Here is a 19,793-nt window from a genome sequence, read left to right on the forward strand (position 1 = left end):
TTACGCCATTTTCGTTCTGCCCTGCGACAGAGTTGTCTTGCAGATCGAACTATTTGTGCATTTCTCCATGGAGATTTCTTCCTACCAGACACAACCTTTACTTTAATTGGGGCAATAGAATCAATGATGTATGAAACTTTAGACTGAACATCATCTACCAACTTATCTACATCATTACATGTGACGAAGAAGAGTAGATTTGATTAAATGTTTTTGCTGTGTTTTCTGTGGAAGAACGCTTTGTGATAGTAGCTGTTTTTCCAAGTGGGTTAAATAATAAAATCTTTCAAAGATAACAGCGAAGTGATCCGACAGAGATATTGGAAATATTCACACCCTTACTGATAACCAGGTCCAGTGTGTGTCCTTGAGTGTGTGTTGCTTGTTTGACATGTTGTGTTAAACCAAAATTTTCAAAAATATTAAAGAGCTTTTTTGCCCCTCTGTCTTGGGGTTTGTTCACATGAATGTTGAAATCACCAACAATTATTCAACAATCATAATCAATGCATATGAGAGACAGAAGATCATTCAAGTCAGTAAAGAAATTTTCCACGTATGTTGGAGTTTTGTATAAAGTTAGTGTCAAAGTTCAACAGAGTTCAAACAGATAATTTAGGAGATAACAACATGAAATAATATGATGAGATGTTTTGATTTCCCTTCAAATAAATCTATACGCAAGTTTGACCTCTTTCTTCATTCAAAAAAAAAGAAGTGGGGCATTCAGTGAGGCGTCATTGATCACATGACCGCAGTGTTTACTGTGAGAAATCAACCAAACCTTCTCTTTCCAAGTCCCGCCCACATGCCCCAGGTGATTGGTCAGACGGCTTCAGGGCGCTTTCTCATTGGACAGTTGGTGCCGTCAATCACATGACTCTTAACAAGTTTGACTGTTCACAGTTCATCGCTATGGGTTTAACTCACATCTAAAAGAAGTATGTATAGTTTTAAGAACTGTTCTGTTTTTATTTGTTTAGAAACCGTTTAGAAAGATGTTAATTTGTCCAAACAATAACTGTGTGTTGATGTCATGGTTATTATTGCGGGCTTTCCGAGTTATTTGGCGTTGTGTGTTAAATCCTTTGTGTAAGTACTCTTGGAGAGTTGTAAAAGTTATTTTACGTGCGTTTTCTCCCGCTTTTATTTCAGAGTAACCCGTTCAGAGCTGTAAAACCATTATTACTCGTGTTACATTTTAACTTAATTCGCGTTACCTCAAGTTAGCTTTTGGAGAACAATTTGGTTGAACGTTTGAGTTGTGCTAGCTTTCTGTGTCAAACAACATTTTCAATACACAGCACATTATTTGCGCCAGCTGTAAGGACATGTGTCCGTATTTAATTGTCTTTGTAATAAATATGTTTTTTGATGAATTTTCTGTCATGAGAGAGTTTACTCTGCTTCAGTATTGCCATTTTTCTCAGAGGAGTGTTCAAACACTCCTGTTAGTAGTGGCAGGACAAGCTAACACTTAGATTAATTGATAAAATCATGTTACATGTCCCTATTCTGGCTTTATTGAATTTAAAGAAATGTAAACACAGTGACTCAATTTCACTGGCAAGGACATATGTTTTGTAGTTTCTGTTGCCTCCATGATGATATTATATTTCCTGTTAAAATGTGAGAAATTAATCTGTAATAATAGGTGAGAATGTCAAAAGGTTGGGAGTGTTTTTTAGTTTCAGACATCATTTTGAACTGCCTGGAGTCCACTGCTGACAGTACACCACAGTGATTATGGTTACATAATTAGGAGAACTGCAAAAGGTGGTACAGATTGATGTCTGACCTCTTGAGGCCCCATATTGCACCATTTAGGACTTAAAAGATTTGATGCTAATAACACGTTGCAAGGTGCTACAACAAACTATAAGGCTGGTGTCATAATTTTATGCCCTGGCAGTGTGCATTACGCATTCTGATGTTTTGCCAAATGATCACTTAGTGAATGGGGAAATGCAGTGACTGACATTTCAATTATGTGAACTACTTAGCATAAAGTCATGCAAAGTGTACCCTCTTTTATTCGGTATTATGACATGTATGACTTTTTACATAATTACTAGTCTAGAAATAGTTTTCTTCCTTGACCTGGTTTATGTTCTGACCATTTAACCATGGATTATGGTTTATTTATCTTATGTCCACGCAAGATCATGGTGGAAGCAATTGTGACAATCTTTTGTTCCATACTTATTGTGATTCTCTGACTCAGCAGGCTGGATATGACTCGGTGACTTACTCAGAGAGCAACAAGAGGGGCCATGGCGGTCGGAGAGAGCCAGCTTCAGAGGATTATCCGAGATCTACATGGTGCGTCATCTTATGTTTGCGTGCATGTGTGTGTTGTTTAGCATTTCTTGTAAGGCTTGTATTTTCAACAAATACTACACTGTGAGGACCCAGGGCTCCTTATGGAGCCTGAAGTGCAGGCCTTGTGAAAAGTTTTGGGTTTACGGATTAGATTTAGGACTTAAGTGTAGGCATGTAATGGTTAAAGGTGGTTTAGTTTCAGGGTTAGGCTATAGAAATAAATGGAAATCAATGAAAAGTCTTTTTAAAGACAGAAAGATGTAATGTGTGTATGTTCTCATTTATGGGCAGCACGGTTGTCGACTAAAACGAGAACGAAGAAGAATTAGTGGGGTGACTTTTCTGGATGTAAACCATTTTCTTTTCTTCTGATCTGTATGTGAACTTCAGATGCTGTTGCAGAGCTTGCAAAGGAATACAAAGAAAGTGGAGAGCCAATCACAGATGACAGCATCAATCTGCATAAATTCTCCTACAAATTGGAGTATCTGCTACAGGTGGGAGTTCGCATTCATTGGTAAATTGGTTCATCAATGGAAATTGCATAATTTATTTCTAAAAAGTAGATAACTATTAAAAGAACATAAAGGAATGTTTGACATATTTCTCACAGTTCTAAGATAAATGCAGGATTTTCTTTTCTATTTGTGAAAAAGTAGAGTTTGAGCCTCTTTTTCACATTGTTTTTTTAGTTCGACCAAAAGGAGAAAACAACTTTTCTGGGCACCAAGAAGGACTACTGGGATTACTTCAATGACTGCTTGGCTAAGATCAAAGGAGCAAATGATGGCATCCGTTTTGTCAAATCCATTCCAGAGGTGCATCTGTTGTTTATCATTTTGACATTATTTTTAGTTCAGTAAATATATGAGACTATAACATAGCCATATGTTTAAGATTTATTTTCATGTAGCTTTAATTTGTTGCTCTATTATGTCCCAAGAAATGTTATGTTATTTTTATTTAAGTGATAGTTATGTATAAAATTATTTCTGTTTCCTTCTGTAGCTGAGGACGTCTCTGGGAAAGGGACGAGCATTTATACGCTACTCACTTGTTCATCAGCGATTGGCTGACACCCTGCAGCAGTGCCTGATGAACCAGAGAGTCACCAGGTAGAACAAAAAATGTCAGGGTTTTTTTTTTTACATATAGTGAATCTAACCATGCACACATCAATATTCAGTGTTTTATGATTTTTACTTATAATGAGACTAAATGCTGTAAACCACATTTTGCTCCCTCCTGCTTCAGTTATAGGAGTAAATCCAGACTTCAAAATTATCTCAAACTTAGTTTACTGTACGTTAAAAATATAAAACAACAGTTCTTTTTTCTATTTCTGGTTAATTTCTGTACAAGCTGCCTCAATCCAAGTCTTCACAATGTACTTAAATGTGGCTAATCATCTCAAGTGGAGTTATTCAGACTACTGATACAACATTAGTTTTCTGTTGTTAAGCTGTTCATCCTCCATCCAGGAGATCATCAATATTTTTTGATATAACTCTGAAATATTGTTTCTCAGTTTACTACTCTTCCTCATCATTCAGTCCTTAAATCTCTCCACAGTGACTGGTACTATGCAAGGAGCCCCTTCTTGAAGCCCCACCTTAGTTCTGACATAATTAATCATCTGTATGAGCTCACCGAGGTCCAGTTCGATGTGGCTTCCAGAGGTCATGACCTCGATGCTTCTTGGCCAACGTTTGCAAGGTATTAAAGCAGACAAAACCTGAAATCACAATACAAAACACACATCATGCCTTAAAATCAATGGAATGAGTTTTTTGTGCTGCCGTTTTCCATTAGCAAAGTTTGAGAGAGAGAAGCTGGAACATTTTAATCAAAAATACTTATTGTCTTTTAATTAAAGCTGATCTCGTGAAAACAAACTAGAAACAACCACAAAACTGCATTAGTTATATTTTACTGTAAGAGACTTCCTTATTTTCCAAACAGGAGGACAGTGGGAAGTGCAAATTCACCTGGCCACATGTGGAAACCACCAAGTCGTAGTTCCAGTATTAATAGTCTGGCCAGTTCCTATTCCCTGGTAATTAACATTTGCAATTAATAATAATCACATAAAATCTATTTAAATACATGAATTACTGCCTCTCTTATTTTCTCCCTATCAAACATGTAGCAAGCGCCTGAGTGTGCCTCCAGCCCAGACTATGGGCACAGTTTGCTGAATGATCTGAATGATTCACTTCCTGTCTGCTTGGAAGATCACAACGCAGTTGAAAACCTTCGCCTGGCGCTGGATCAGTCAGAACTAAAGCAGAGAGATCTCCTTGATAAGGTTCAGCAGCTTGGCGAGGAGTCTGGCGAGTTGAAAGGAGTGATTGAAGAGCTTCAAAGGCAGCTTGACGTGTCGCTTGCTGCTCAAGAAGGACACCAGGACTTGCAGGAAGAACTCAGACTCCTGCAGGGGCGAGACGTTGCCCTAATCAGACAGGTGGAAGCACTCAGGGCTGAGGAAAAAGTAAAGGAAACTCAGCTTGTCTCGCTACAGGAAAAGCTGGCAGCTGCTGAGCAAAAGAACATGGAGCTTATGGCTAAGTTGGATGGGTTTCTAGATGAGAAAGGCCAGCAGGCTGCCAGTCATTTTGATTTAGCGCTTAAGATTCATGAGTTGTTGGACAAATTGAAAGAAGCAGAGAAAGTGAAGATGGAGGCCGAAGCTAAGATGGTGGAAAACAGGAGGCAGGTAGAAAGACTGGAGGAAGAGGTACGAGTTAATGAGATGAAGTCCAAGGAGAGTGAAACAAAACTTGAGGCGTTGGTTACATCTTTGTCTGAGGAGAAGGCCAAGTTGAATGCAAAAGTGGAGGAACAGTTCAGTACTCTGGAAATGCTCCAGGGGAATCTGGCACTGAGAGAAAAGGAGGCAAACAATCTACAAAGACAGCTGCAGGACGTCCAACAATCTCTAGAGGAGAAAGCGCGAAAGTTAGAGGAGGTGAAGAGGGGCGCAAAACAAGAAATCGAAGAGATGCAGAAGAATGTTGACGACTTGAAAGAGTCTCTTGAGGGAAAAGTGGCTGAAATTACTGTGCAGCTTACAAACCGAGAAGCAGAATTAATCTCCAGAAGTGAGGCACTACAGAAGCTTGAAGCCAAGAACCAAATACTGACCACAGAAAGAGACGAATTGACCATTAGCCTCAATCAGCACAAGGCTAAGATCAACGAACAGGCTGCCAAGATGGAAGACTACCAGATGCAGTGTGCCAGTTTACAGGAATTAAAAGAGAAGCTGCAGGCCACAGTGAGCAGAAACGAGGAGCAGCAAAATGAGATGACAGAGGACAGAGCAGCACTCCAAGCTGAACTAGCAGCTCTGAGAGCTTCAGAGAAGCAGCTCAGAGGCCAGGTGGACGATGCCAAGATGACAGTGGATGAAAAAGAGAAAGTGCTGCGCGAGGAGAACCGCAGTCTGGATGAGAGTCTGCAGTGTGTCACAATGGCTGCGAAGCAATCAGAGATGACTTCAAAGCGGCTGGAGCAGGAGAACCAGATTTTGAGAGAGGAGCTGGATGATTTGAAAGCAACTCTTAGTCGCATAGAGACGGACGTGAAAAACGGGCGCATTCAGATCGAAGAACAGAAAAAAAGCCTAGAGGCTTCAAACACCAAATTTGTCAGTCTGCAAGAACAGCTCAGCGTGACAGAAGAGCAGCTAGAGAATAAAGAGAAAGAAGTTGTTAAGTTGATGTCAACATTACAGGAGTTGGAGGCAAAGGCGAAGGAGAATGAGACGGCCAAAGCCAACGCAGAAGCAACTTGTGCCAAACAGGCTGAACTAATTGAAAGGATAACATCCGAGAAACGGGCAATAGAGACGTTACAGCTGGAGAGGAGCTCAGTCCAAGCAAAGGAGAACCAGGAAGTTACTACCAAGCTAAGTGTAGTTGAAGGCCAGTTGGAGGTCAGCATGAAAGAGGTCTCTAGACTCCAGGCAGAGATCCTGGACCTGAAGGTGCAAGTGCAGAGATCTGAGGAGGAAAAGCTGAAATCCCAAGCACATCTGGAGGTTGCAGAGGGCCAAAGAAATGAGCTGAGGTCTCTTACTGAGCAGCTTAAATCTCAAGCAGAGGCACTCAACCAGAAGCACATAGCCGAACTCCTGGAGTGTAAAAAGAAAGAGGAGGCTCTGGTTCAACATCGCGATCGAGAAGCAGCTGCCCATGCCGAACTAGCCATTTCTTCCTCTGCCGTCCGAGAAGAGCTGGCTGCTCTCAAAGCAGAAAACAACAAGCTGGCTTTAGAGAACACAGAGATCCGTGAGGGTTTACACAGAGCAAACACTGAGATGGCAGAGCTGGGGATGTCCATCTGTAAGCTGAATGCGGAAAGGGAAGAAGCCAGCGAACACTTGGCAGGGGACGCTGCTAAGATCGAAGAGTTGGAGAAGGAGGTGGAGCGGATTGAGGAGCGCATGAACGACCTGCGGCAGGAGAACAACAGTTTACGAGAGGAGCTGGCGCAGAAGGAATCCCTTCCTAGGGCCATTACAGAGCTCAAGGAAGAGCTGGACAAAGCCAAGAACCAAGTGCACAGCATAAAGGAATGCTGCCAAGAGGAGATGGCTGCTGTGAAGTTTCAAATGAGCTCTGAGACCATGAGTCATCAGGCTCAATTAAAGGTGAGTTCAACCTGTTAAGTCATCAGCGGTAATCTGTTACTGGCTGGGTTCAGGGTCCGAAATGAACTTTGTATAGATTTGATAATAGTTAGAATATGTTCTTGTATTCTTTACTTGTCAAAAACCTAAGCACTGCCATCCAGTTTAAAGAAGTATGTTAATTACAGCACAGTGAAACTGGGTATCAACATATCAGTGAATCCTCTGAAGAATAATAAATCAAGTAGAAATCATACACACACTAGAGATTTCATATTGATAAGTTTTGAGTACACATGCCCTCTTTATTCTAACAGCATGTACATATAAAGACCAATATGTCAGAAACAACTTTAAATGATTTTTATAGACATCTGACTTTGACTAGACCCAGGGGTTCGCAATACAGAGCCACACATTTTGTGTAGAGTCAAAAACTTAATTATTGCTACCTTATGGCTTAAAGCTGCAGAATGATACTTTTATATATTTAATAGAAAACATGTTATTTATTTATTTATTTATTTTTTTTTTTACATATTTGTTAAAATTTTCACTTTGTTGTGACTGTAAGATATTTGTCAGGTAATCTTCGAAATTAGCTTATTTTTCAATATCAGTGATAGGAAAAGTTATATATCTAAAGAACAACTTTTAGCTTTTAAAATAAAATAAAAAATCACTAAATGTTTACATAAATGGATTTTCTTCAATGGGACATTCAATTTTTATAGAAAATTATTTTGAACAAGCATGTCACTACAACAATATTTCTTACACATTTAGTGTTTTCTGGAGAAATATGAAATTCAGGATAAATCAGTTCATTAGCAGTCTTATTCAATGTTATCAAGAGCAATCTGGTTGCAGATTTCCACACTAGGCCTTTGTAAATCATGAACATGATTTGATAAAAAACATTTCATTGTAACTGGCTGAATGTTGGAGCTAAACCTCAAATCTGAACCATGCAATTTCTTCCACATTTCCGCTGAAAAGCAGACTGCTTTCTGGTTTTTGCCCAACACTGGCCTTCATCTTGCTACTCTTACCCAACCTATGGATGCTTGTGGCTCCTGCAGAGTTATCATTGGTTTCTTCTTTACCTAATTTTTCCCTGCCTGATCAGTCATTTTCAGTCATGTCTCAGTAGATTTAGAGTTGAAACAAACTTTTTTTCTGTTTTTGCGTGCAGGATTAAATACTTGTCTAAGGTTCCATGTTAACTGTGGATGAAAGACACCATGTTGGTTCTTTTTTATTTTGAGCAATTTTTGGATTGCTCTAAATATTTCTAATTTCTCATCAGGTTCTCCTGTGCTTTGTGTTTAGCTCTAATTATCTTTGGATTGTAAACATGGTAAATTGTTTTTAATTAGTTGAAGTGTTTTGAATTGTTAATAGCCCTTTCCCAGTTATAGCCTTAGAAAGTAAGATTAATTATTTAATCCTCTTTTCTGATAAATTCACAGCAGTAGTTAGCTTAGATGAGTGAAATTACCTCTGTTTATCTTTGCCTTTTTGTTGTATCTTCTTTGAACAAGAAATTAAGTTGGACAAAATTCTCTAGAGAGGCTTTGGGAGATCATTATGAAATAAGTAAATGCATAAATAAATTTATTGACAGAAAGTTTCACTTAGTTAATAAATGTCAGTTGTGTTAAGCTAGGTCAGAAGGCGTAATGCATATATGTGTACAGAAACAAAGGTTAAATGCTGTTCATTTGACTTTTGGATGGTTGCTCTCATAGCGTTAAACTTTTTAGATTTCAAGTCTTTCTCTTCTTTTTTTATTGCAGGCTGTGACTGAAAATCTGGAGAAGGTTTCAGCACAGCTGGAGGAGGAACAGAAGAACGTTTCCAGCTTGGAGGCAGAAGTGTCTGAACTCAAGGTTTTCACCTGTTTAGAAACAAAAATAAATCTAGAATATGTTTGTTTGTGGTTACTTTGTGAATGCTTTTTATGTCTCATACCATCAGTGATTGCTTTAGTAGACAGACACACATATGGCATATAATATCTAACAACTCTGATTGTTTATTGGCTGCTCAGCAGGAACAGTATATGATTATAGGCAAGTTAGCGGAATGTTAGTGTGTTTCTTTTTTTTACTTTTTCACACAGGTAATGAGACGTCTTGATTATGTAAGCATTTTATCTTCCTTTGATTGCAGAATGTTGGATGGATGGAAGATTTCTGTAGCTCTAATCAAGTGATTGGCTCAGTGAGATGATAATTCATCATGTTTGTCTGAGGTTTACCAGGCTTATAGACTTATGCTATAGAGTTGAACTTTTATAGGATGCTTATCTATGCTTACAGTGATGTCAACGTTCTTATGCCTTCTCTAGGAAAACGCTGAAAACTTTTCTGCTTTATTCATGTAAGCACAAAACCCTTACTTAGATTAAGCTACGTGTCTCATCATTGTTTTCTGTTTATTTTGCAGGCTGCGAATGAGAAATATTTGCAGCTAATTGGTGAGAAAGATGCTTACATCACGCAGACGGAGGCCACCATCCGTGAGAACGAAGGCGAAATTCAGCAACTCAGCAGCTCTATGGCCAGGTGTGGCTGTTTTCCCCCCCTCAATGGGTGTAAATATATGCTTTCATGATAAAATTATAACTAACTTTCTTCATTTCTCCAGCATTGAAGAGGCACATTTGTCTATGCAAACTCTGTGTGAGGAACTGAAGCAGAAACTTGAAGCAACAGAGGCTGAGAAACAAAGTCAGTATCTGACTATGTCGGCAGAGATTGAAGACCTCAACAGCACAAAGGTCAACCTGGAAGAGAGGCTCATTGAGCTAATTAAGTAAGACTTTTCTCTTTAACAGTTCTGGAAATAATTGCCGTGTTTGAATTGACCTTTTTCTGTTGCCTGGTTACACCGTTTGTCCAAAGTGGTTCGTCCATTTAGAGCAAGGGATCTCCAACACCAATACTTTCCCCAGATAGAAAAAAGTAGGACACATAGTAGGTGGAAAAAAACTCCAGACTATCTGTGACTGTGACCTGAACCATCAGATTAATTTCTGTTCATTTGTAAGCTGAATGTTGTTTGTCTCCAAGGATCAGCTGGCTCTGAGAAGCAGGAAGTGTTGAAATGTTTTACTTACTGTGATTCGGTGAGAAGGACAGTGAGAGCTGAAGCACAGAGAAAACCAACTTTTTCATACCATTTTTTTTCTTTATTGAATCAAACAATAAATCCTAAATAACATTAGCATATGCAGGCATTACTTAGCCATTTCTCCTCTTTATTCACCCATTCAATTCTTGAAAATACGTTTGCAAATACAGTAAAGTCAACAGTTTGAGCAAAGGGGAAAGTAATCTGTTAGCACTGCATTTAATTAACATGTTCTACCAAATCCACCTTTTCAAGCTTTTAGAGCTCTTGTTCTTTGCTTGTTTTCATAATTTATTTTTTCTGTTTTTTTTTGTGAATTACTTCAGGGACAAAGATGCTCTGTGGCAGAAGTCTGATGCTCTGGAGTTTGAGCAAAAACTACGAGCCGAGGAGCGCTGGTGGTTGGTTGATAAGGAGGCCACACACTGCCTTGGCTGCAATGACCAGTTCACCTGGTGGGTGCGCAGACATCACTGCAGGTGGGTTATAGATTAGCATCAGAGCTACTTTACTACTGAGTTTAACTTTACACTGGACACAACATCGCGTGACATGCCAAACAAAGTTCTTTGTTACAGGAGAAAAATTCTGGTCTTTGCTTCCTATTTCTAGAGTTTGTGGCCGCATCTTCTGCTACAACTGCAGCAACAACTTTGTCTTGACGAAACACAGTGGGAAGAAGGAGCGCTGTTGCAGCGACTGCTACATGCAGCACAGTGCGGTGGTGGAGAAGTACATAGAGTCAGAGGTGAGTTCTTCAGATGTGCTGCCATCCCCAGCTAGAGCTGGACCTCAGCCTCCGCTTGAGCCCCATCCCTACAAGTCGCCTTTCAACGCAACAGGTGAGAGACGCGTTTCAAAGAGAAACACTTTTCTGTATTTATTTAGGAACATCACAAATCTACAATGTTTAAATGACTTTGTTTTTTGGTCACTGGTAACTTGGTCCGTCAGCTGGAAAGTTTTGGCAGAAGTGAAAGGACTGACTGATAGAGGAACAAGGATGGAAACCTAAGTCATAGAAATTCAACTTTGTACATAAAAAAGGAAGGAAGTGGCATTTGGATTAATGCTTTTACTTTCTACCATTCAGTTTACAAAAACCAAACACTGTAATTTAACTTTGCAATAACGTTTGTGATTGTATCAAATGTTCAAAAACAGAAAACATCATTACAAATGTGTTCATTCAATATCTTCTGTGCAGTATTGCTGATTATAGGCAGAGTAGTTATTTGTACAGGTGTGATGGAAACAAACTCCAAAACAACTGAAACACTAGGATGTAAATATGACAATATATGCATTAAATTTTGCACAGATTAAGATGTTTTTGCCTATTTTGATCTATTTTTAAAATAGACAATTGACGGCAGAAAAAATATGTATTTTTGACATGTACAAACAATTCTGTTTTTTTACTTCTGGTTGGTTATATGTTATGTTTTACAGATTCACAAATCTTTACTTTTACATGAATGGGGAATTTTAGGACTAAAGCTTTTCTACAGAGAGATATACTTAAATATTACATATTTATATTTACACCTAGATATTTGTCCAATTTTCACCAGAGAATGGCTGAATAAATGTCAACAAAGAAAATAAGTAGTTCAGTTTTAGGATTGAGAAGATTTCCAAAAATAACAAGTGCAAAAGTGACACATAAATGCCATTCTGTTGGTAAGGCTGTTAAAGCAGTTAACCCAGAAGCAAACAAAGTCTTTTAGCAAGAAAAAAACAAATACTCATTGTAAGCCGATAAATGGCACTGTTTGTAGTTTTTACCTATTTGCCTAAACACAGTATACATATCTGTGTGTTTGCAGAAATTTGATCTTCTGTCCAAACTATTGGGACATTGATGACAAACTGTAAACTGAATTGTATGTTAATAAATTCAGTTTTAAATTTCTATTCACACAAGGTGACGACTTTTTAAAAAAATCACTCTTTGCTCGGTTTATGCCTCATGCATGTCAAATTCATGACTTCTCCCCAGTTTCGGACACCGGTATCAAATCTGACGACGGAGGCTATGACATTATCACAGAAGAGGAGGTGAACGGCGTCTACGACAGTGACAGCAACTCTCAGACCACAGGAGGTTCGATGGAGGGAGAGCAAGACCGCCAGCAACCAGGAGCTCGTGAAATGTGAGCGTAGCATCATTTCTATCAGAGATCAACAAGTAAAACTAGGGCTGCGAAATAAATCGATTCCTATGTATGTTGCAATAACTACATTATCAATATTAGTAGATAATATGTCCGATAGAATATTCAAGAATTTCACTGAAACCCAACGCAGAACTGCACTGCATTCTGGGGGATGTAGGCAGAGGAAAGGCTGATGGCATCAACCAACTCTCTCACTCTTTGGTAACCTAGCAACTACCTGCTGAGTAACTTGTGGTTACCTAGCAACAATTTGTTTCAGATTTCGCCACCATTTCTCATAACTTTTTAAATATGAAGAACAACAGTGCGGACTGAAATGAGGGCAGCAGCTAATGAGAAAATTGTGGATAAAACGGGAAATATCACGTCACTCAGTTTGGCAGTATTTCAGATATTCAAAGCAAAAAGCAAATCAATATAGACTCATATAAAATGTTTGTATAGGGACGCACTTTTCAGCCATATTGTCCTGCTCTTGGTGAAGCTGCCAGATGGTTTGGCAACTATTGTTGCCCCTAATGCAGCTGCATGGAGGCCAGTGGAGTGTGAAGGTCTTTCAGATGCATGTATCCCACTGAGGGTTCATCAAGAGTTTTCAGGTGAAAATGCTGTATTGTCTTTTTGATGCCTGCCTCTAAGTAGCATGCTGTCTGTAGCACCGTCCAAGATAAAAGAGCAGCGTCGGCTCAAAAACATGGAATACAATTGCATGCGTCATAATTATTAACTTTAATTAGGCTTAATGGAGAGTTTGACATTCAGGCAAGAAAGCAAATTGATTAAACAGTGATGGTTGGTAGATGCATGTGACAAAGCAACTTCTCCTCAGAATTTAACCAGACAGAAGTAAGCATATTTCAAAAGAGAGTAGCGAATGACAAACTGGAGGAACATAGCTGAAAATTATGTAGAGAAAGCTCTAATGGTGCAGGTTGGTCGTTTGTTTCAGCCTTGGTACTAATGGCTGCTCTTTCAGTGCATAACCTTCTCTCTTCAGATAAGCCGTGCACTTCTATCTGTTTGCTTTAGGGTTTCATAATGCTGCTCATCACATTTGGTCACATACAGCCTGTGGTCTTTTGGTATGATTTCCTAAATTGTGTTATTAAACATCTGACAAGCACAACATGTAGTTGTTCCAATTTCAGCTGCAGAGGTTCTCCTCTTTTCACTGGATTGCTTCCGTAATTTGGTCTTTATAGCTTAACTGCAGATTTTTAGAGCTGCAATTTAATTACAGTTTGAAGTATCTTTTGTTTTTTTTTTCTTCTTTTACTGGGCATCAACTTTATATCTTTAAGCCTCCATGCGGAAGTAAGCTGAATCAAGGTGTGTGATGATAGAAAGATTTGTTGTGATTAGGGATTAGTTTTGCCTCACACCGAGAAGAAAAGCGATTCTCGGGACTCAGAGAAATTTGCAATCATGTATTGTTAATTGGAACAAATGCATCTATGCAAATTTATATAATGGGACAAAAGTTAATATAAAAATTGTGATTTATTGTCACGGGAATAAACACTAATTGATGAGTGTTTGAAAATCCCAAAACTGAAAAAATAGCTGAAATTGAGGATTTTGCTGTTTTGTTTGAACAAGATTTAAAACTTGCTTAAAAAAAAAAAAGAAAAAAGAAATGTTAGGCAAATCATTTTCTTACAAGCTGTAAGAAAAATTATTCTATGGGCTAATCTAAATATGACATAAAATTAATAGAGCTACTGAAGAAGGCATAGAGGCCACATTTAGTCACGTGGGAACTGTCGCCATTTCAACTCTTACGTTACGAGTCTTTGTTGGTGTGAGGTTCTGGCAGACATCTGTCAGCCTGTGTGGTGGGTAAGTATCGGCACTAATTATTGTGTAGCTCCAGCACTGTTTATTCTGGCACTGACGTTGGATGCCTGGATGGCCTCAATTATTGATCAACATGGAACCGGATTGCTAATACAAAGGCGAATGCACATTAAATAAAGTTATTAGGTCTTTCTAAGCATGCATCCGTGACTTGTAGTGAAAACTGTAGGGATTTTACAGAAAGATAAAAAAAAAAGAAAAAAGAAAGAAAGAAACGTATCATGGGAACAAATAGTATCTTTTACGCGGTCAAACTTTTGATAAAACTGCCCACTTAACTCTTTTCCTGCTCCTGTGAAAAAGCTTTCAGTGTGGAGCCTATTGACCTGCTCAGCATGCAAATTCACTTAAAGGTTAGATTTGACATGAGGATGTTTTTCCGTGTGCATCAGAGCTTTTATATGATGCAGAATTAGGGTAACGTTTTGGAAAAAAATAAAAAATAAATAAAAGTATTTAATCACCAGAAGAAAGTTCCAGTACTATTAAAAGAGGTCTGGTCACGTGACCTTTCACACTAGATACATGAAATTAATATTGCTTAAAGCAGACACATTATCATTTCATTTGAAAACTTCAATTGGCTGCCAAAAGTCAAAACAATTATTTTAGAGCTTCTAGAAGTCAGATTGGATGGGATTAAACGGGTTAAAATCCCAGGCTGCTTCCTGCATGGATACGTTTGCGTTGACTTGATTTATGATCCTATGAGGCCATTTAAAAGAAAAAGGTGTGAAATGTTGGCATAAAATTTCAGATTGCTGGCTTGAGCTAATGTGACCTAACCAGCAGGATTACACTTTGCAAAATGATACATCATCGAGCCAGGTCTCAGTTGGCTATCTGCCACTTTTGGGCCCGGTGCTGACCCAGTATGCCACCAGACAGGGCTGAGTGGTGCAGATAAAACGTGGCACAGTTGGTTGATTTTTCAATCTGTTTGTTTGCTACTTCCTGGTCTGGATCAGATGAAGCCCACAGAGAGATGCTGCAGCATTAATCATCTCCAAGAAGGTGGCTTTTAATTAGTGTCATCAACAATGCAGTTTTATCAGGCTGAATCAAAAGAAGCAGACTGTTCTCCATCATTGCTGTTTGCGCTCCTGTTATAAGCAAGACATCAGCTTACAATGTTAGTAAGTTGATGCTTGTTGCTTGTTTGTTGCAACAAGCAACAAACGTAGCTTGTTGCTTGTTTGAATATGAGAAGCCTCTGGAGGGTTTTTGTAAATATGCTTTCTTCGTTTTGGGCCTGCTGTGTTACACTGTAATTTGAAATCTTCTCTCTCGTTTTCACTTTATGATTTAAAATAGACTGAATTTCAGGAAACAAGAAGTACTCGGTTGCAGTTGTTTGCTTGTTTCACGTAGTAAACATTTACAATAGGAATTTCTTTCTGTGGAAGTATAGTTCCCTTTATTATATGTATACAATTTTTATCACAATGTACTTCATGCTTGAAGTTACACAACTATATTTTGTTCTGATAATAGGAAGTTTCAACAAGCAGCTGGTAAATTCAGAGTGTATCACTCCGAAGAGCTGTGAGGAATAATTTGCAGAAATGAGAAATGGTTGACTAATTTCTATACTTTAGCATGTCTATACGTAACACTATTTTGAATTTGCTGCCTCTCAGGTTTTGCCTTTGTAGAATAATCACAGTAACACAATACATTGTTTTACATTTTAATGTTTCATTTGTTTTTTCATTTGACTTATGACTTAAAACATAAGTTATCCTTATCCAGTGTAGGATGACTAAGACAACCAGCAACTTCAGTGATAAAAAATAAATAAATTAAGTACACAAATCTGAATTCTTCATGGATTTTCATTTATCTACAAGAGATTAAAAATATATATGCCGGCTAAGATATACACAGCCAAACATTGTTATTTTTTCAAAATGTTCATTTGGCAGAAAGAGACCGATTTCGGGGTGGGGGTGTGTATATATCAATATATTTGAGACTGTATGTACAACTTTGACCCTGTCAGAATTAAGGAAAATCCACAATAATTCCCGTTGTGCACCAAGTTTTAGGTTTTGACAAATCATAGCTTTGCTTGGCCTTTTTGTCATTCAATTTAAAATAATAAATAAATAAAATTGGAATGCTTTTCTGGCCTTTTAAAAGTATCGCCTATGGCTAGGCAAAAAACAACAACAACAAAAAAATGGTTAGTTTATGTACATTTTTGAAAATCAAAAATAAATAGAACATATCTGTCTGCAAGAACGAAAATAACTACGCCTAAAAGTTATGTCTGTTATCTTTATGTTGAAATAAAACCTAATTGGTCCAAAATATGCAAAAATGTTCCAGCTGCTGATTAAGATGCACAGGCACTTATCAGTGGTTTTATTCATTGTGCAATTTAAATTCATAGACATGATGCTTATCCCTAAGTTATTTCTTTAAAACAGGCTGCTGATGGCAACAGTGACTCCTGGTTGGAGCATGTAATGCTGCTCTATTTCTCTCCCGTCTTGGCAGTGGCCCCGGAGAGGTGGCCCCTGACGACGACAGCGTCCCCACAGTCCAGGACTCGGAGATTAACCTCCTCAGATCAGGAGACGTCACGTGTGTATTAACGTCTGACATATTTCACTCTTGCACTTGAGTCATTGTGAAGCAACAATTTGTTAATTGGTCTTAAAACATGAACTTTTGCAGACTCGCTGTCCCTCTCAGCGTTGAGGATATTCTCCAGTTTGGTGACGGCTCCAGGGAGCTCTTCATCAAGTCCAGCTGCTACAGTACCATTAACATAACCGTGGCAGATTGTGAGACAACCATCGGCTGGATGTTCTCCTCGGAGCCCAAGAGTATCTCTTTAGGCGTGGTTTACCGGGAGTCCAGTGACAGTGAAGTGGAGCAGGCGAAGGTATACGTGCCGAGTGTGCTGTGCTTTATCTTGGTTGGTGCGGATTTGAGGAACCGCTCGTTTTATTCTAGCAGGGCCGATGAAAAGTGCAGCACAGACGTCTGAGCTGCGTTGACATCTCTAGGCGTAATTCACAGCAATCTTCTTCTAGCAAAAAAAGAGCAATTGTCAAAGGCAGGAATGTTACATCATCTTTTAAGTGAATAAAACACTCTCTTCTATTGTTGGGAAGATTGAAAGGCAGCAAACTCAGACAGGATCTTTGAAAAATGGAAGTTATTTACAGAAACTCCTGACTGAAAATGAGAGCACCTCCCACACACCGCAGTAATTTTGCTTTCAGAGGTGTACAGACTGAGGTAAAGAGAGTCAGACTGATGTGAACAATATGCATAAAAATTTCAGATGGTTTTAGAAAGTTTGTGATATTATTTCTCACTTTACCAAAGCCCCTAGCATCTCTCTTGTTGGTAATATTATCTGTGGTGTAATGTTATGATTTTCACTAACTATATTTGTTACAACATTTTCAAGATTTAGTTATTATTGTCAGGCTTTGTAGGAACATGTTTGGGAAAAGTTTTTGCCCACAACTGAGATTTGTGATTGGGCGATGTTTCTGTTCCGCTCTCAGGTTCTGATTCCTCTGACTCGCTGCAATTCCCATAAAGAGACAATTCAGGGACAAGTGAAAGTTCGGCACCCTGGCCTCTACACACTCATCTTTGACAACTCTTTCTCCAGGTATGAAGCTGGTACCAACACAACCCAATGGTGTAACTGGAACAAAACGAATAGTGACATTTTATTAAATTTTTTTTTTTTGGCCTGATTGAGACATAGCTCATGTGATATTTCCTCATCCACCTGTTCCTATTTTCACTGTTTGACTCTAGTATTTAATCCACAACTTACTATCTGTTTCTTAATGGACTGATTGTGAACCGTCTGTACTTGCTGCTGACCTCTTACATCGTGTAGTGTGACAGAAGTTACTGTCATATTGTGACACATTGAAATCCAGTAGTATTTCGGAGCTTCTACACTGTGTCACAGGCTGAGGTCACATCTGATACGACCAGAACATTTATCGTACTGGGTGAAATTAACCTTAACAAACTCCATTATTATGTCTGTGACTGTTAAACAGAAATGGTGTTTTTGTTTTATTTGTTTTTTTTTTCTGACCTCACACCAAGCTGTCATGTAGATGAGATGCCTCATTTTTCATATCACAGCAGCTAATTATCTTTTTTCCCCCATCAGGTTTATCTCCAAGAAAGTGTTTTACCATCTGACCATGGAGAAGCCCGTAATCTATGATGGAAGTGATGGACCCTGAAGCTTTGTGACTCTCACAGAGGTGCACCTGCCGCTTCTATGGCAACTGAAGGGAAGCTGACAAGATATCAATGCAGTGACTTTGTTTTATTTTCTTTTTACATTATAAACCAAGTATCTTCATAAATGTTTATTCTTGAATTATTTGTTGTTGTTTTTTTGTTGTTTTAAAGGTGGGCCTAGTAAGACAACAACAACAACAACAAAAAATGCTAAATAACTTTAAAAAAATATTTATGCAAGCTTTTGGATGTTTTTCTTCATTTTATTCACCAAGAAAACAAACTTTAGTTCGTTTAGGTATTGTTGTATTTTGTTTTTTATGGGGTCAAAGACAGTTATTTGTCTTTCATCCCATATTTTTAACACTAGAGGCGAAAATCACATCTAAAAAAAATGCACAGAAAAGGTTTAGCACATCAATTTTCATAAGGTGGACATTTTTATTGATAAATGAACCTTTAATAATCAATTTGCACAAACCAGCACAAGTTCATGCAGTGGTTGTGATTTGATGTTGAAACAGTTTGTTTGGATGTTACATTTGCACTACGTCACGGTGGAATCGGGGGCTGATGAGCGTTTGGAAAAGGCAGTTTTTTTTTGCTTCACAACAAACCACAGAGCTTGCACTCTTTTTATGATTATTATACATTTGTTCTCCAGTATCCTGTTTTTAGGGCCTCATAAACTTCAGATTTTATGAAGTTTATGAGGTCATTAAAGTAACTTTCCTGTGACTGTCAGCTAAAAAGTTCCTATACCTTCAAAGTGCCTCTTAATAATCACTGCCATGGCTATGTGTTTTTAATGTTTATGTTTAAACATGACTCAAGTTTTTAAGCTGTTTCTGTCTGTCAAATAACGTTCTGCTTTTCATTTAAAAATTTTCTGTTTTTTTCTGTTATTTAAAACTAGTTTTTTTTTCCTCTTCAGACTTTGAGTGATGCAAAATTATTTTAGTTTGTCCGAGCAGACCGTTGAGGAAGACAATCAAGTTTTTTTGCACAGCCCCACTCTACCTATCGAACTAGGTTTCAATCACAGGGATTTTTGTTTTTGTTTATTTTTAAGGATCGTGAACCAGTGTAAAATCCTATGCAAAGCCTCATTTACCTAAAAATATTTTTTTAGATCAGTTAAGATTTAGATTTTCTTTATCAGTAACTTGCAGATATGAATTTTCTAATTTTCCTTTGTGAGTCTATTTTCAAAGCAATACAATTTTTGCTTCAATTATTTCAACAGCTGTGTGCGAGAAGCAAACAACTGTTAAAGAAAATAAAATGTGTGATCATTGTCATCGTGTCTTTAATTAAATAATTGAAATGTGCTATATTCTATCTTTTGATTGTTGTGATTTGTCTAATAGCTTGATATACACCAAAAAGCTTTTTATAGAGATTAATTTGCCACATAATTTTCTAGA

The 19,793-nt window shown here is 38.1% G+C and overlaps 1 protein-coding gene across 4 annotated transcripts; it reads left to right on the top strand.

Annotated features, from left to right (window-relative positions):
• Nucleotides 1–885: 885 nt before the first annotated feature.
• Nucleotides 886–19,707, top strand: fyco1a (FYVE and coiled-coil domain autophagy adaptor 1a). 4 transcript variants are annotated; one of them, XM_055052385.1, is made up of 18 exons: nt 886–941; nt 2,225–2,322; nt 2,713–2,819; nt 3,015–3,140; nt 3,331–3,437; nt 3,895–4,038; nt 4,285–4,378; nt 4,472–6,976; nt 8,755–8,847; nt 9,407–9,525; nt 9,608–9,775; nt 10,420–10,572; nt 10,706–10,935; nt 12,096–12,249; nt 16,633–16,719; nt 16,813–17,023; nt 17,658–17,767; nt 18,290–19,707. In XM_055052385.1, the coding sequence occupies exons 2-18, from the start codon at nt 2,274–2,276 to the stop codon at nt 18,363–18,365; spliced, it is 4,533 nt and encodes a 1,510-aa protein (XP_054908360.1). In that variant the 5' UTR covers nt 886–941; nt 2,225–2,273; the 3' UTR covers nt 18,366–19,707. The 4 variants fall into 4 exon arrangements, with proteins under 4 accessions (XP_054908360.1, XP_054908369.1, XP_054908377.1 ...); XM_055052394.1 differs by having other exon boundaries at nt 891–941; nt 2,228–2,322; XM_055052402.1 differs by lacking the exon at nt 886–941 and adding an exon at nt 1,022–1,092.
• Nucleotides 19,708–19,793: the final 86 nt, after the last annotated feature.

This window comes from Poeciliopsis prolifica, unplaced genomic scaffold (assembly GCF_027474105.1).
Source record: "Poeciliopsis prolifica strain line A6 unplaced genomic scaffold, Auburn_PproV2 SCAFFOLD002, whole genome shotgun sequence".
NCBI classification, from domain to species: Eukaryota; Metazoa; Chordata; class Actinopteri; order Cyprinodontiformes; family Poeciliidae; genus Poeciliopsis; species Poeciliopsis prolifica.

Coding starts and splice junctions, on each gene's coding strand:
- fyco1a (XM_055052385.1), top strand. CDS start 2,274: ATGGCGGTCGGAGAGAGCCAGCTTCAGAGGATTATCCGAGATCTACAT. Junction 2,820..3,014: donor AATTGGAGTATCTGCTACAG/GTGGGAGTTCGC, acceptor TTGTTTTTTTAG/TTCGACCAAAAGGAGAAAAC. Junction 3,438..3,894: donor ATGAACCAGAGAGTCACCAG/GTAGAACAAAAA, acceptor ATCTCTCCACAG/TGACTGGTACTATGCAAGGA.